Here is a 14715-nt window from a genome sequence, read left to right as displayed (position 1 = left end):
GTTCGAGGGCAACTAGAGGCTGCCTCCCCGTAGAATATTCTATGAAATATTGTGCCTCTTTGTAACCGAGTATAAAAATTCATCTTCAACATCATGAGTAGGGGACTTACTTTTTTTTACCATTACTTTTTTTTACCACTCACGTATACGCTCAAACATGTCAGAGTTATTAACTTGGGCATATGAGAGATTGAATTGAAAAACCTCTTTCAATTTCAGTCTTCATGTAGATGATACCTCGAAAGCTCAACATTTTCATCTCAAAGGTGGTTCGAACTACGTCAAACTGACTAAAACGTCAATAATATTTTCTTTATAATTTAGATAAATTAACCCTCAAACAAAACCACTCATAATACGAAAAAGAACGATTAATTATCCATTCATTCAAAGCAAAAATAAAAAAACCTCTAATAATTTCTCAATAAAAAAGAATCTGGAGATTTTTTTTTGATAAATTACCAAAAAATATATACACTTCATTTTCCCCATATACTAAAGTTCGCAGTTCGCAAGACTACCACTTTTTCACGTCAATTGTCAAAAATAGAAGCAATGAAGGAGACGTCCAATTCCAAAACCTTTTTCCAATAGTTTCTATGGCTACAACAAGATTTACAGTCTCCGAGGTGTTTTTTTATGCACGATCATAAACCATAACAAAGTTATAGCATCATCCTGTATAGAATCTTCTCTCCCGAGGCCTTTCTTTTTGTGAGCTCCGCCTCCAGCAGGAGCATGTCACCTCGGGCATCAACAGGACTTTGCATTCCAGGCAGCGTTTGGCCTTCGTAGCACATCAATCAATCAAATCCAAACTAAGAACCACATCACCCAATGCACTATGAGACCGATTGCGGCAATTCTCTACCGTAGGTGCATCATAACAAGCATATAAAGGATATAAAACACTCGAGAGTAAAAAAGAGTACAACAGCCGCAACAAAGTGCTCCACTCCGAGGATACGATGAAACTGAAGCTGATCCATCCTCCATTCTGGAGCATAAATTATCATTGATGATATCAATCAAAATCATCGAGGAGTCTGCTGGGATGTTTGATAATCCACCAGGCCATGGATGTCGCCTCTGTTCACCTTCAAAAGTCAACTGTGATCCTGGAAGCCTGTCAAGTTCCCCCTCAAACAAGAAGGAACCTCACAAAACATCCAGCTGCCTGACAAAAACAGGAAAAAGCAAAATACAAACTTCCTACCACCATCCAACATGTTTAAAGTTGCATATCCAGAATATGCCATTTAAAACACAATCGAATATAGCATTTTATTTTCACTTTTCCCTCTTCTTCTCTATCACCTTTCTTTTCTTAGTCTACTCACTTTAGTGTTGGGGGGAAAGGAGAAAAGGGGTTGGAAGGGAAGGAACACACCCGAGAGCTATAGCAGAGGCACCAACTTACCCATCTGCTTCACCAAACACAATTGCAATGATCCTGTGGATGCAGCAAAGACGCATAATCAGCTACCAGTCCACCTTCTTTTCCTGGCTGGTCGCTCGGGCTTTACCTCTGAATCAAGACCAGCTTCGTTGTTGGATAACTGCACTTCGTTTTCCATTTTTTTGTTTGAAGTAATCTCCTTTTCCCGTGGCATAGGAAGTTTGAAGCGCTCACTTCGTCTCTTAAGCTTAGCCACAGTATCTAGGTGGCGATCCTGGTCGTCCACCATCTTAACAGAAACCTGTCCTCCATCAGCACCCTTGACATCTAATTCACCAGCATTATTACTAAGCTCAGTCTTCACTAATTCATCTTCCTTTGCTACATTAACAGCATTGCCTTCAATCTTCTTGCCCCTTGAGGAAGCAGATAATGTCTGAGAGTTGTTGATGGCATCATAATCCCTCTCTTTGTGGCTGGTCCAGCGCTCCAATTTAGAACGTCCCCTCCTATTACCCTGGTTCTCATCATCTGAGACGGGATCATCTTCTCCTTGTTTCTTCACAGTGGTATGCTGTTGAGTGGCCTCGCGTTGTTCATGGATTTGGTGGGAATTCTTCTTGGAGAGAGTCATGGAAGATGTATTGTTGCTTTCCTGCTCATCTGACTCTTTAATATAGACCTGACAAAGGTGAACAATTGAAAAGCAAGAATGCATTCAGCAAGAGAATTAGCAAACGGAAGCAGTAACCTGGCTCAAGCACCATTCCACTTGATATGATGAATTTTGCCAGTATTTGCCATATTGTTCAATTGATTGTAAGTGAAATGAATCAAATTACAAAGAAGCTGATTTTCTGAAAAGTAAAAAACCAACAGGCAACGGAAGAACCATGGAACTCAGAGTAGAAACCTAAACTCTATATTATATTCCATGAAAGCTGAATAGGGAAAAAAATCAACAGTGATGGACATAAATCCATGGAACTCAGAGCAGAATGAATCTATTCTCATGTAAGGGGTATCAGTTTCAGCTTCCTCTTTACCAACAACTGCTACCTGCAGGCTGAGGCAAATAGAAGAGGCTACAGAACTGCAACTATTCTAATTTAACAAAAAAATATTAGGTAAAGTCCTTTAAATAACGTTTTTTTACCTCAAAAGCATGCTGTCGCCTATGAATCACAGATAAGACAACCAAAGAGCTAAGCATTGGAGAGGAATAGCTTGGTCCTTTCAGATCAAATATATAACCAAGAATTTTAGACTATTTTGCATGGGTTTAAATAGGTACCCGGGCACTCGTGTGAGGCAATGTGAGGTGAGGCCGATTGCATCACAGATTCGCCAGGCGACGCGCTTCAGTGAAGCGTGGCCTAGGTGCTAGCCTAAACCCAGGCGTTGGGCGCCTCGAGTGAGCGCCCGACTAAAACAATGCAATCGAACCAAACTATTAAGTCTAGTTCAGTTGAACAATAGCTACTTGGTTGGATTAAGCCAACTATGCTACATAATGTTACTATACTTTGCAAAACCCACCCCTCGCCCCCCTGCGTGACCTCGAACCATAAACCCTAGCGCAGTCGCTTCCTCCACCATCGACGCTTCCTCTGCTGCTACCTCCATCGTTGACGCACGGGACCAACACTTCCTCTATCGCCGACGAACAAGTCCGAAGGTATAGTTTTTGTGTGCAATTTCCTCTGCCACCATTGCTTCTGAGTGCAGCTCCTTCCACCATCGAGGGATAGGACCACAACTTCTTCCGCCACCGACAGACACATTTGAAGCTTCCTTCGCCCATGACGTCACCATCCGTAGCTTCTATTGCCACCATTTCCATCTTCCAAAGCTTTCTCCATCGCTGCTATTGTTGTCGTCTGCAGCTTCCTCCATTGCCGATGCTATCGTCCGAAGCTTTCACCATCCCCGTTGTCATCCGAAATAGATTCATTGACTGGAGCTCTCCTGACCACCTACACCTTTTGTTATTTTTTTGGAAATATATTTGTATATGTAAGATCTTGGTTTCATGTTTACTAACACGATGTTAAATCATAACTTGCTAAAATTGTTTCGACTAAATGAAATAAGCTTCTTTTTGTCCTAGGACTATCTCTTTCTTGTATATGACAATCGTATGTAAACTTAATTTCATCCTAGTCACTTGTGATCTTATTCAAGGATTTTATAAATGTTGTTGCATCGACACAAGTATGCATTAAGTTGAAAGGGAGAAAGTGGGAACATTGAGAAGAGAGGGAGAGAGCCAACAGAGCTCCAGTCAATTAATTTATTTCTCTGTCGCTGTTGTCATCCGAAATAGATTAATTGACTAAAGCTTTCTCCAATCAATTTAATATCATATTTTTATTCACATAATCATATTTATCACTTGTATTATGTATTTTTTATATTTTAATATTTCAGAACGTTTCGCTTCGCTTGAGTGAGCGCTACAGGCATTTTGAGACCTTAGCGCCTTTTGGTGCCTAGGGCTTTTTAAATCATTGCTATTTTGAAGATCAAACACAGGAACAGAATTGATTACCTAATATCCAACAAATCATGAAGTGAATGCATTCATTGTCACCCTCTCAAAGAAAAAGGCAAGTAGTTAACATTTTAGAACCTATACAAGTTGATAGTAATTTTTTGTTATAATTTGTTCCATAGCCTTGATTTTATTGAATCTTTTCACAGTTGCACCATACAAACTCATTAGGTATCTTTTAAAATAAAAAGAAAATAATGTAAGATAGTTGTTGGATCAATGATCTTTTATTGATCCGAGTGTTGGACAGTTAAGAATAACATATATAAAAGATTTCTGTCGATAAGATGAAATGGTTGAGGTGGATGTATGGAGTTACTAGGAAGAATATGTAAAAATTGTTTGTAGCTTTGATCAAAAATAAATTGAAGAATGATTTAAGATGATACAAATATATACCAATGAGACATACAAATGCTATAGTTGGAAGGATACAGTTTTTCACAAATCGTATTGGCAGTGAAAGACCGATGTAGCTGAACGCGACTAGTTCGAATGTTGTGGCTTCCAATCAACTTGTATTTCTATTTATGTTTGCCCATGTGGTTCTGAAAAAGCATAGAGATACAATGGTTCCAAAATAAAATTGTTTCACCAGATCGATAACCTGACTTGACAACCTAAAGACTCATCTTTTTCAGCAACTTTTGAGATAACATTTTTAATCTCCCTTAATAAGTGAAGACCCATGTGTCACTGGCGATGACTTTGCTAAGAACATGTTTCTCAGCTATGCCTTAATGAAAATACTTATTACATGCAAGCTGTCCAAGTAAGCATGGTAAATAGATACAATATGCTCAAAACCTAATTACCAAAAAGGTAGCAGTTACTTCCTTATTTTAAATCAGCTTTTTTGAATTAAAAATGTCTTTCCAAATAGCACAAAATTTTGTGACAATAAACAATTGGCAAAATTTTACAATTGTTCTTGATCAAAAGAACTTTCTAATGGATACATAGGTTTACCTTATCAGTAATATATATTAAATGACTTCAACTGTCTGAAGCATACCTTCTCATTTTTGTGAGAGTTGTGGCGGTCATCATGCTTTCTCTTGCCAAGGCGCTGATTATTCTGATCGTGAGATTTAACATCTTTAGCTTTACTTGTATTTTCCCTATGTTTTTCCCTGTACATCTGTTGGCCATCAGCACTAGGAGGGTGATCAACATATGTATTTAGCTTTTCATGCCTAGAACTTCTTCCATCAGCATTTGAATGTTTGTCATGCAAAGATGTATCTCCACGTCCTTTATTTTGTGACATATTATCTTCCCTAGCACGATCTCTCCTTGAAAGCTCAGTGTGACGCCTTCTTTCTTTCTCTTGATAATCTTTATCGTAACTAATAGGTTTTAATTCATCCCTGTTCCTACCATTACCACCCACTGGTTTATCTTCCGTAACTCGTCCACTCCTTACAGTTACCCGCCCTTCTTCTCTTTCCCGATGCATCACTTCATGAGGTTTAAGTCGCTGCCTTTCATCTCTTTCCCTATGGCGCCAGCTATCATCTTTAGGCTTGGAAGATAGGTGATCATCAGCCTTATCTCTCATTCTAGTGTCAACCTCTCTCTTGTGATGTAAGCCATCATCCCTTTCTCGTTTCCTACGTCCAGAATCTTCCCTATCCCTATGACCATGTGAAGTATCTACCTTGTCAGCTTTTCCTCTCAGATATTCTTCATCCCTTTTTCTCTTTATAAGAGGATTATCCATATTCTCACGGCGGCTCATCAATAGATCATCCCTCTCCCTCTGCCTTAAGACTTCATCTCTAGTGTGGCCTCTCCATTCGCCACCTTCTACATGCTTTCTCGACTGATCTTCATCTTTCTGATTCCTGTCAATTGTCCTTAACTTACTCTGGTGCCTTGACATTTCCTCATTGTTTTCCCACCTTATGTCTTCATCTTTGGATCGTCTACCATGCATGTTAGACTCTCTTCTTTGCCATGAACTGGTAGAAGATTCTGATTCCTTTCTCCTGTCGTAACTTCTACCTCGAAGAAGGTTTTGAGAAGAAATAGATGCATCTTCCCTTCCTTTGGAAACAATCTGATTCTTTTCTCTCTGTTGTCTGGCATCCAGACCATCTTCATCTTTTGCATGCAAGTTATGCTCATCTTCCTTCTGGGACTTTTTCAAGTCACCCGTCGGACTTGAATGTCCTTCTTGTATAACTTCACCATTTTCAGCCTGCCTAATACAATCCTTGCTACTCCCAGACTTTTCTCTACTGTTGTCACTAGTTGGAGGCTGCAACTCATCCTCGTAGCCTCTATCCTGCACTGCAGGTTGCTCAACCCGTGAGCAAATCTTTTGCTTCTTGCCAGGGTGAATTAAATTATCATCACCACCAGTCTCACTAGAAATATGAAAGTCTGATGTTACGTCATCCCCTTCAATTTCCACACTATCAACCAGTGCAAGCTTTTCGTCCTGATCATGATATTGTTCTTCAACACCAAGCTCTCTTGTAGTATCATCAGCAACAGCAGGTAATGTTTGAGAATTCTGATTGACTTCAGTGCTATCTAACAGTGTTTCCTTTTGCTGATCACCATTCCTGCTCGAATGAGCACTGCGGCTAGGGATGCTATCGGCAGATTGTTCACGAGCCCTTGAGAGCTTTCTAGATGAAGATCCTTTCAGCAATCTGAAGTAGTAATTACAAGCAATCCCTTATTAATTATATACTCAAAACAGAGAGCTAAATAGCAAAATAACTAAAATATGTCAAGTAAATTCATAGAAAAAATAAGAAAGTAGACAAACTACGATATATGTCATAATTAAGTAAAAGAGGCAACTCCAAACTACAAATTATTGTGTGCAATATTGTATTCTGATTTTTTCAAGTTGCACACCCAATTATCCAAGAATAGGATGGAAAAGCATATAATCCATGTCTTTGATGAATTTCATTACATAAAATGATCTGTTGATTTCGTTGTTTGGAAAAGAGGCATGCCTACGAAGAATTAATTAACATTTCTTGAAATGATTCTCCTGCATTCAAATAGTTTCACTCCATTTATTGGACCATAGACCACATAGACAAACTACTGCATGTATAGATGCAAAAAATTATCACATGTTGCTTCTGATACACCATCTCCTCTGTAGGACATAATCCACACTAGTAGTGCTGCAACTACAGCCAAGAGAAAGCAGAATTACCCAAAGGAACCTTGATCTGAAAGGAATAGAGCTAGATGTCCTACTGTGACAAAATCTGTAACATGAAATTATCTTCACTTTATCTCTATGGAAACTCTAATTCATTCAGGAGATATGCACTGGTAGAACCCATGTTATATATTTGTAACAGATTTAACTTCATTGCTTCTTTCATGGTGAAGCCTCTTCCTGCTGAGCCCATGCTCGTCCATATAAACAATATAGGATTGGTTCAAAATTCACATTGGAAAATGCTCACCAATGGATTGATCTTGTAATATTCCTAAAAAACTCCTTGGTTACTTCTGAAAGCAAATGATAGTTCATCTAAACATTGTGTGAGTCTTCAAATGTGTTTATCTCCAAATGGAACAAAATCTCCTTTTTCTTCTCCATTAGTCAAAAGCTTCTTATACTCTTTGTTTTACCTGTTTAATGTTGCTTCATAGTGCCGATAGAAGTCATTGCACACGTCCTTATTGAATGTAGAAACTTGTCATTTGTTTCAAAGCATCCATTGCCATTTGTTTTAAGGTATTCAGAGTGGAAAATGCTATATATTGGTCAATGGTAAATTCGCATTCTGCAAATTGCACATTAAGTGGAAAGAATATGCATTAAGCTCTGGTAAATGGATTATCAAAACAAGAAAAGAAAAGAAATTCAAGGAATGGACTTGTTTCAACCAAAAAAGAAAACAATCAAGGAATGGATTTTTTTTCCTTTTTGCTCACAAGCAAACAACAGGAATTCAAGTAACGTATTCTTTATCTCACAATAAATGTATGATTGATCATGAGGAAAGTATCAATTAATGTTTACTAGGTAAACCTTCAATGGTCAAAACGCAAGGAAGCATGATTTACTAATAGCATCACTAAAAGAGAATAAATTAAGTGATAAATGCATATCCAAATGCGAAATTTATCCTGCATTGATTACCAAACTACAATGATCCAACGAGGACACTTCAACAAAGAACTACCTCGGGGCTCCTGTGTTATTAAACTTTAACACCTGAAATAGTATGTTTTCCAAACTAGTCTTTAGTTGCATTCAACAATACCAACTTTGGAAAAACTGAAAGCATCAATTCAAAAGAGATTTTCATTCTAACTGACAATATAAAAGAAACTGCTTAGTTTATCTGCCTAAGCATGCCCAGATTTTGTCATGCTAAAACTATTAAAAGTGTACCCATTTACATATTTGAACTACATATGAAATGCAGCAAGAATCAAAGAAGAACTCCACACAATCCATAAGTTCGTTTTTCTTTTCTAACTTTCTGGTATTTGCCAAATAAATTAAATACGTCACAAAATTGAAGTTTATAAAACAGGACAAAAGAAATACAAATTCCAGCCCATTTTACAACTATAACATACCTTCCCCCTTGATGTATCCCAGATGCTCCATCAACAGCAGATACAGGACTCCTTGTTCTAGAATCTCGACGGTATTCAGCAGATGAATCTGAAGGCAAGGGCAATAACTCATCTTTTTCCTTCGCAAAGGGGACTCTCTTGATCATTTCCTTGTCCCTAGTGCTGGAAGTATGCGGAATGCGATTCATATATCCTGATACAGTATTCCTGTCATCCTTTTCGTCTTTATGAAAACTTCGACCACAATCTCCTTCAACATCCCTCTCTAATTGCTCTGGCGTACAACTGTACATTTTTGGGTCATCAAAAGAGTCCTGCAACACAATCTGTTCAACAAGCATTTTTAGTATGGTGGTACCTATTATTAGAAAGTAGTTGATATCATAAATGAGCCTAGGATAGTTACATATCATAATTACATTCACCAGCGAATAACATTAGTAGTAGATATCACAAATGAGCTAGAGCAGTTGACATACTCACAAAACACAGGATGTAGATACTACAAAGTTACCTCTATAACAGCATCTGAATCACGGATGCGAGGAGGCCTGGTGTCAATAGAGGGCAGGCGTTCACCATAACCACCCTCAACCTGTATCGCTCTTCCAGTTGGCTAACAAGGGGGAAAAAAAAACATTTAATGATAATGAGACAAATAATGAAAACCAAGAAAATTTTAAAAGAAACAGTCAAAGAGCATCAATATTATCAGTTCCCAACTAAGAAGTAGCAGTTGAGAGTAATAGCATATCATACTAATGGCGCCCTCATAACTGCAGGTCCTCTTCCTTGGCCAGTAAATTTTATTTCTTCATCATCTGCTTTTACATGTCCACAATTTGCAGAGATATCATGGCCTGCTGCAGCTGCCAACTCAGGAGGTAAATCTGGATCATACTCCTGAAAGCAGATTGATAATTTATCAGCAACTAGAGCTTAAGCATGATTATAGAAGATATACTTATGTCATTACCTGCTCCGACCGGCCACTCTCATATACACGAATCTTGCTTTGCATGGTTGACTCCAAACGAAGTTGATCCTGAAAATTCAAAAGTTTAATTACAAATCAATAACAGCACATTGTTGCCTTTAACAACTTATAAGGAATAACAAGATTTTCACTTGCCAGTCGCTTGCAATAATCCTTCCACTTGTCTTCATCTAATCCAAAATTAAAGAAATCTGAAATATCAACTCCAGGATGTTTCCATGGTTTTTCCTCAAAACTCTCTATGTCAACATCAAAGATCGTCCTAAAAGTTGCAACATTTGAAAACATCAAACAGTACTAAAGAAGTCTATATTTTTTCGTCACTTGCGAGAATGAGTTCATTTGCAATTGTAAGCATGCTACCCAGCTAAATATATAATTAGCAGAAAAGAAAGATGATTTGAGCACTAGATGTGTAAAATTATTGAACTCAATGTCTTCTTTGGTGGGCAAGCATTATGGGTCAAACACAATCATATTAGAACCCCTGCTTTGAAACATATGCTAAACACAACCAAAAAGCAAGTTCTGTAAGATCCCCTTCTAACCAAACAAGTCCTCGATTTCCAAGTAAGTTCTGAGATGGCATAATAATCCTGACTATGGTTGTCACGCAACACGGAAGTTTTATAATCCTTATTCTATGAATCCTCAGAAATTACTAACTCAACAAATCTGCAACCACGAGAACTGGAAATTCATGCATATTCATGTGTATGTCAAAGATTAAATATAATGCAGTTGTATGGGGATGACAGCAGAAGTTTTCTAAAAATGAGCAGAAGTGAGTGCCTGCATAAGCACACTCGTCCTTTCTTCTTCTGCCTCTAGTTAACTTCTAGTTGTGTTTGTTCTCATATATTACAATTTCAGACTATATGATATCACAATCTTTGATGTTTGTATCTCTCAATTTTAAGCCCTGGACTTCATTAATTAGCTACCTTAAGTAGATGCCTAAAATTAGCTGCACCAAGGATCAATAACAAAAAGTAGCATTATTCATTGCCAAGAAAACAATAAAGTGGTTTGAATTTTTGGAAATAAACTCTTAGACCAATATAAAACAAATAAACATTTAAGAAGCTTACTTGTGTGAAGGTAGGGTGAAATCCAGTCCACCGCCACTGGCACGGGCTGAACCATTGGCCCAACCAGGGAATCCAAAGTTTGTGTGGTAGCTTTTGGGGGCACTTGGAATCCCCCTACCGCTAGCAGGCCTCCAGTCACCTCTTCCATGACCAGCTGTAGGACCTGAGACAAGAGAAGGGCGAGCAGCACCTGGCGGGCCTAATGCGCCAGCAGCTGGATCCCCAGGTAAAGGTGCAGCACCAGGTCTAATGTACTGCATAAAAAGAAGACTAAATAAGCTAAAAGATTGTTGATGTTATAAACACCACCAATACAAACACAAATGATTACTGCAACTGTTCTTAAAAAGAATTTGACTTTACTCTTGGCAACCTTATCCATCAAATAATGATTAAGAGGCCCTATCCTCCACAAGTAATGGTTTTACAGTATCGCTTAATCACTGAATCCTATCAAGTGCAAACTCTGTTGATCGAAGCTTACAAGATTGCAGTCTTCCAAAATTGTGTTTAACAAGTGCGAAGAGAGGCATAAGGGACATGGAGACAACTCATAATGGGACAAATTTCGTTTCAAGTTGGCAAGGGTTCAGATCTCACTAAGGAGACAATTTTTCACAAGATTGTACAGATTAATCAAGTAACTTATGATTTCAATATTCACAGATTTCTAGATAGCGAACAAGCAACCAGACAAAGCACATTGTCCTACATGATGCTGGATAATTAAGAATATATAAGTTTAAATGGCCAGAGGAGATTAACAACATATTTTGAACCCTAGCAAACAAATTCTGTTAATTCAGACACTCATTTTATTAACCATTTTTTCTATCATTTCATAAATAATAAGTAGCATGCAGGAAGAGACAGAAATCATTTTTCTAATTGTCAAAAAGATATTAGCTATACACTCTCAAGCATTAAGTAACATATAGGACAAGCAGCAAACAATTTCCGCATGCATACCAACCTTGTACATTGAATGATGTTGTGTGTGAATCCCATGATTGTTGTACCCAATTCTTGCCCCCGGTGCAGTTCCAGTAGCACCAATCCCTTTAGCCGCATCTACCATCTCTTTTCTTTCCCCGTCCCCAGTTGGCTGAAGAGTCTCCTCACCCCAGTCTTGCACCTCCATAGCTGGAAGGTGGTGATGCTGGTCCTCATCAGTGACAATAACCAAATCCTCTTCTCCATCTTCATCATCCTCTTCATCAAACTCAACTATATTACTCCTCTCGGCACCAGGCGGTCCATGATTGCTATCGTTGAGCACGATCTGAAGATCATCTTCACTATCACTATCATAATCCTCACTTTGTGAAAGCTTCCCCATCTCGCTGTTCATGCCAACAAGAGGTCCAGAAGGGGCTGGTCCAGCTGAGAGTCCAGGAATGAGCGGAACTTGATCCAGATCGCCCAAATTCTCACCTACTCCACCTACAAACAACCGATCCCCGTCCTCTTCCGGCTCTTCCGGGGCTGCAGACCTCTCCGACTCACCGATTTCACCATCCCGATCAGGAATCCCCGAAACCCTAGCTTCCTTCTCGGCATCCTCCAAAACCCTAGGGTCGCCATCTCCGCCCACCGCCGGGCGCGATGAGACGGCGTCGTCCTCGTCATCCCAATTATCTGGTGGATCCACGGCCGGAGGCGCGCGGCCGAGCATCCAATCATCCTCACCGTCGTCTTCAGCGGCGGCGGCGGCGGCGGCGCCCGAAGATAGGGCTTGATGGGCCGTCGAGGGGGGTTCGACGGCAGGGTCGGCGCGAGAGGCGTCGAACAAGAGCCCTTCCTTGTCGCCATCCTTGTCGCCGCCTTCAGAATCGTCTTCCTCAGCGAAACGGAGGGGATCGGGTCGACCTCGGAGGGATGACGCGGAGGACGAAGACTGCGGCTGCGGCTGCGACGGCGGCAGAGGCGCAGCGACCGCGACGGGGTAGAGGACGTCGGTGTAGAGCTCGCCGAACTCGTCGTCATCCTCCATATGGAAAGGGTCGAGAGAAATGGGAGAAGAAGAAGAGCGTCGAGGCGGCGTTTAGAAAGAGGGGATCTTCGGATTTCAAGCAACGTTTTGGACACCCGCGAAGCTGACCCAAAACGCCACCCCACCCCGTTTTGGGTAAAACAATGCCCTCTCCTCATACCCTATTATTCCATGAATAATAATAATAATAATAATAATAATAATAATAATAATAGGTGGCTTCGGAGCTGCTTCTTTGGTTCACCCAAAGGACGCATCGAGTCGAGTCTGGTCGACCAAACTAAAAGGACTTTATCGGAAAATTACTTCAAAAATATAAAAGTAGTTAGTTGCAAAAGGAGGATTAAGACGCTTCCTTAATACATGTATGTAAATATACTGTTCCTTGTAAGTTTCAACATCACAACAACAAAGCAGCTATCTACTCATTAATGTTAGCCGGTCATTCTACTGAGCTGTCTGGATTCGAGTTCATCCAACCTAATCTTAGCCAGTCAAATCCCAACCTAAAAATCCTCCAAATATCATCCTACCAATAATTCTTTTCATACAATGGGGAATGGCAATGAGATGTCCTCCCTCCGATATCCCACGAATGGAATCGATTAGATTAGTTTCACCGGCTTCATTAATATTATGATGATGCCTTTGCGAGATTCATTTTATAAGTATTTTTTTTATTCTTATTTATCTCCTAATAATTATAGAGATGGAGTAGTATAATCAAAGAGAGTTATTTTTATCTTGTACAAAATCTAATGATATAAAATGCGAGTGACATATCGTAAGAGAGTAGGCGTTCGATAGAGGGGTAGTATTTTATATATCCTTCTTTAACATGAAGAATGATACGTAACAAAGAGAGTAGCATTTGATACGAGTAACGCGCTTAAAACGAGAGAGTGGTGCTTTATCGATATTGTCAAATATAAAAAACATAAAACAAAATAGTTATATGATTTTACTAATAAAAATCAAATATATAATATACATTATAATCATATTGTGATATATTACCATGATTCTTATGATCGAGAGATCATGACAATATATTACCGTAACTCATATAATTCAAAGAATAATGACAAGATTATTATTATAATTTATTTTTTTTCCTAATTTCACCTTAGTATCATTCTTACTAATATATTCTCATGTTGCCATTATAAATACTAATTTGGATCAAAGAAGAAGAAATTATTGGTGACATAAAATCTCCCTGAGAGCACCTAAATTGAACTATGAGATGACTATGAATTTAGGGAACATAATTAACTCTGAAAGTAAGTATAGGTAAAAGTTTCGATCTATCTATAAGAAAATTTAATTTTCATAAGAAAAACATGATGAGAAATATTTTTTTTATGGATCAAACATTTAAAAGAATTATGATTGGAAAACTATCTAAGAAAGACATGATTTTGATTTAGTTTCCAAAAACCCAAAAACATATAATTTATTATCATAATTACGAAGGATCCAAATAATTTTTAAATGGTGAAACCATATTAATAATAAGAGTGGGCATATAATTAATATGATATGTTGTTATATGAAATATGACTATAATTAAATGAACAAGATGATAAGACGAGAGATTTCATTAGTCTCAAGAAAATTACGAATGTCTGAGAATTCACCACTATTTTTGACAAAGACTTGAACTTATGAACAATGATGAAGACTTTAGTTTTTTATTTCATTGAAAATAACTAACAGATTGCACTAGTGAAACTGATGAATTAATGATGAAAATTTTATAATTCAAGGGGGTGAATTACTGATGGAAGATGATATAGAAAATAAAAACTTGTGTATTTTGGTACTTGCATAAATTAAGAATGTCAAAAGGATAATAATAAAGGTAATTACAAGAATGAAAGTTAGGACTTAAAACCCTAAATGATTATATCATCATAGAACAGAGCTTGATTTTTATATGAGCAAAAATTAGATATGGATCAAGATGGTGCAATTGAACACTTATACACTTTGCTAGTTCGCAACAAATGATGAAAATTAGAATAGAAACATTATTTATGGAATATAATTTTGATACGGCTAACATGTTAGCCCCATATGTCATGCAACTCACGTGTCAAGCCC

General features: G+C 38.3%; 1 protein-coding gene across 1 annotated transcript; it reads right to left on the bottom strand.

Moving 5' to 3' along the window:
* Positions 1–1202: 1202 nt before the first annotated feature.
* LOC135617984 (FIP1[V]-like protein) lies at positions 1203–12736 on the bottom strand. Its single transcript, XM_065118852.1, has 9 exons — positions 11590–12736; positions 10617–10870; positions 9661–9787; positions 9505–9573; positions 9288–9431; positions 9043–9144; positions 8529–8854; positions 4969–6616; positions 1203–2081 (listed from the first exon to the last, which is right to left on the bottom strand). The coding sequence occupies exons 1-9, from the start codon at positions 12607–12609 to the stop codon at positions 1479–1481; spliced, it is 4293 nt and encodes a 1430-aa protein (XP_064974924.1). The 5' UTR covers positions 12610–12736; the 3' UTR covers positions 1203–1478.
* Positions 12737–14715: the final 1979 nt, after the last annotated feature.

This window comes from Musa acuminata, chromosome BXJ2-7, assembly GCF_036884655.1.
Source record: "Musa acuminata AAA Group cultivar baxijiao chromosome BXJ2-7, Cavendish_Baxijiao_AAA, whole genome shotgun sequence".
Lineage (NCBI taxonomy): Eukaryota > Viridiplantae > Streptophyta > Magnoliopsida > Zingiberales > Musaceae > Musa > Musa acuminata.
The sequence above is the reverse complement of the archived record's forward strand: the minus strand, read 5'-3'. Positions and strand labels throughout refer to the sequence as shown.

Bases quoted from the DNA above. Each gene is read 5' to 3' on its own strand.
- LOC135617984 (XM_065118852.1), bottom strand. From the start codon at position 12,609: ATGGAGGATGACGACGAGTTCGGCGAGCTCTACACCGACGTCCTCTAC. The intron at 9,432-9,504 runs GTAATGACATAA...ATCTGCTTTCAG, and splicing joins AGAGTGGCCGGTCGGAGCAG to GAGTATGATCCAGATTTACC. The intron at 6,617-8,528 runs GTATGTTATAGT...TTACTACTTCAG, and splicing joins GGGATACATCAAGGGGGAAG to ATTGCTGAAAGGATCTTCAT.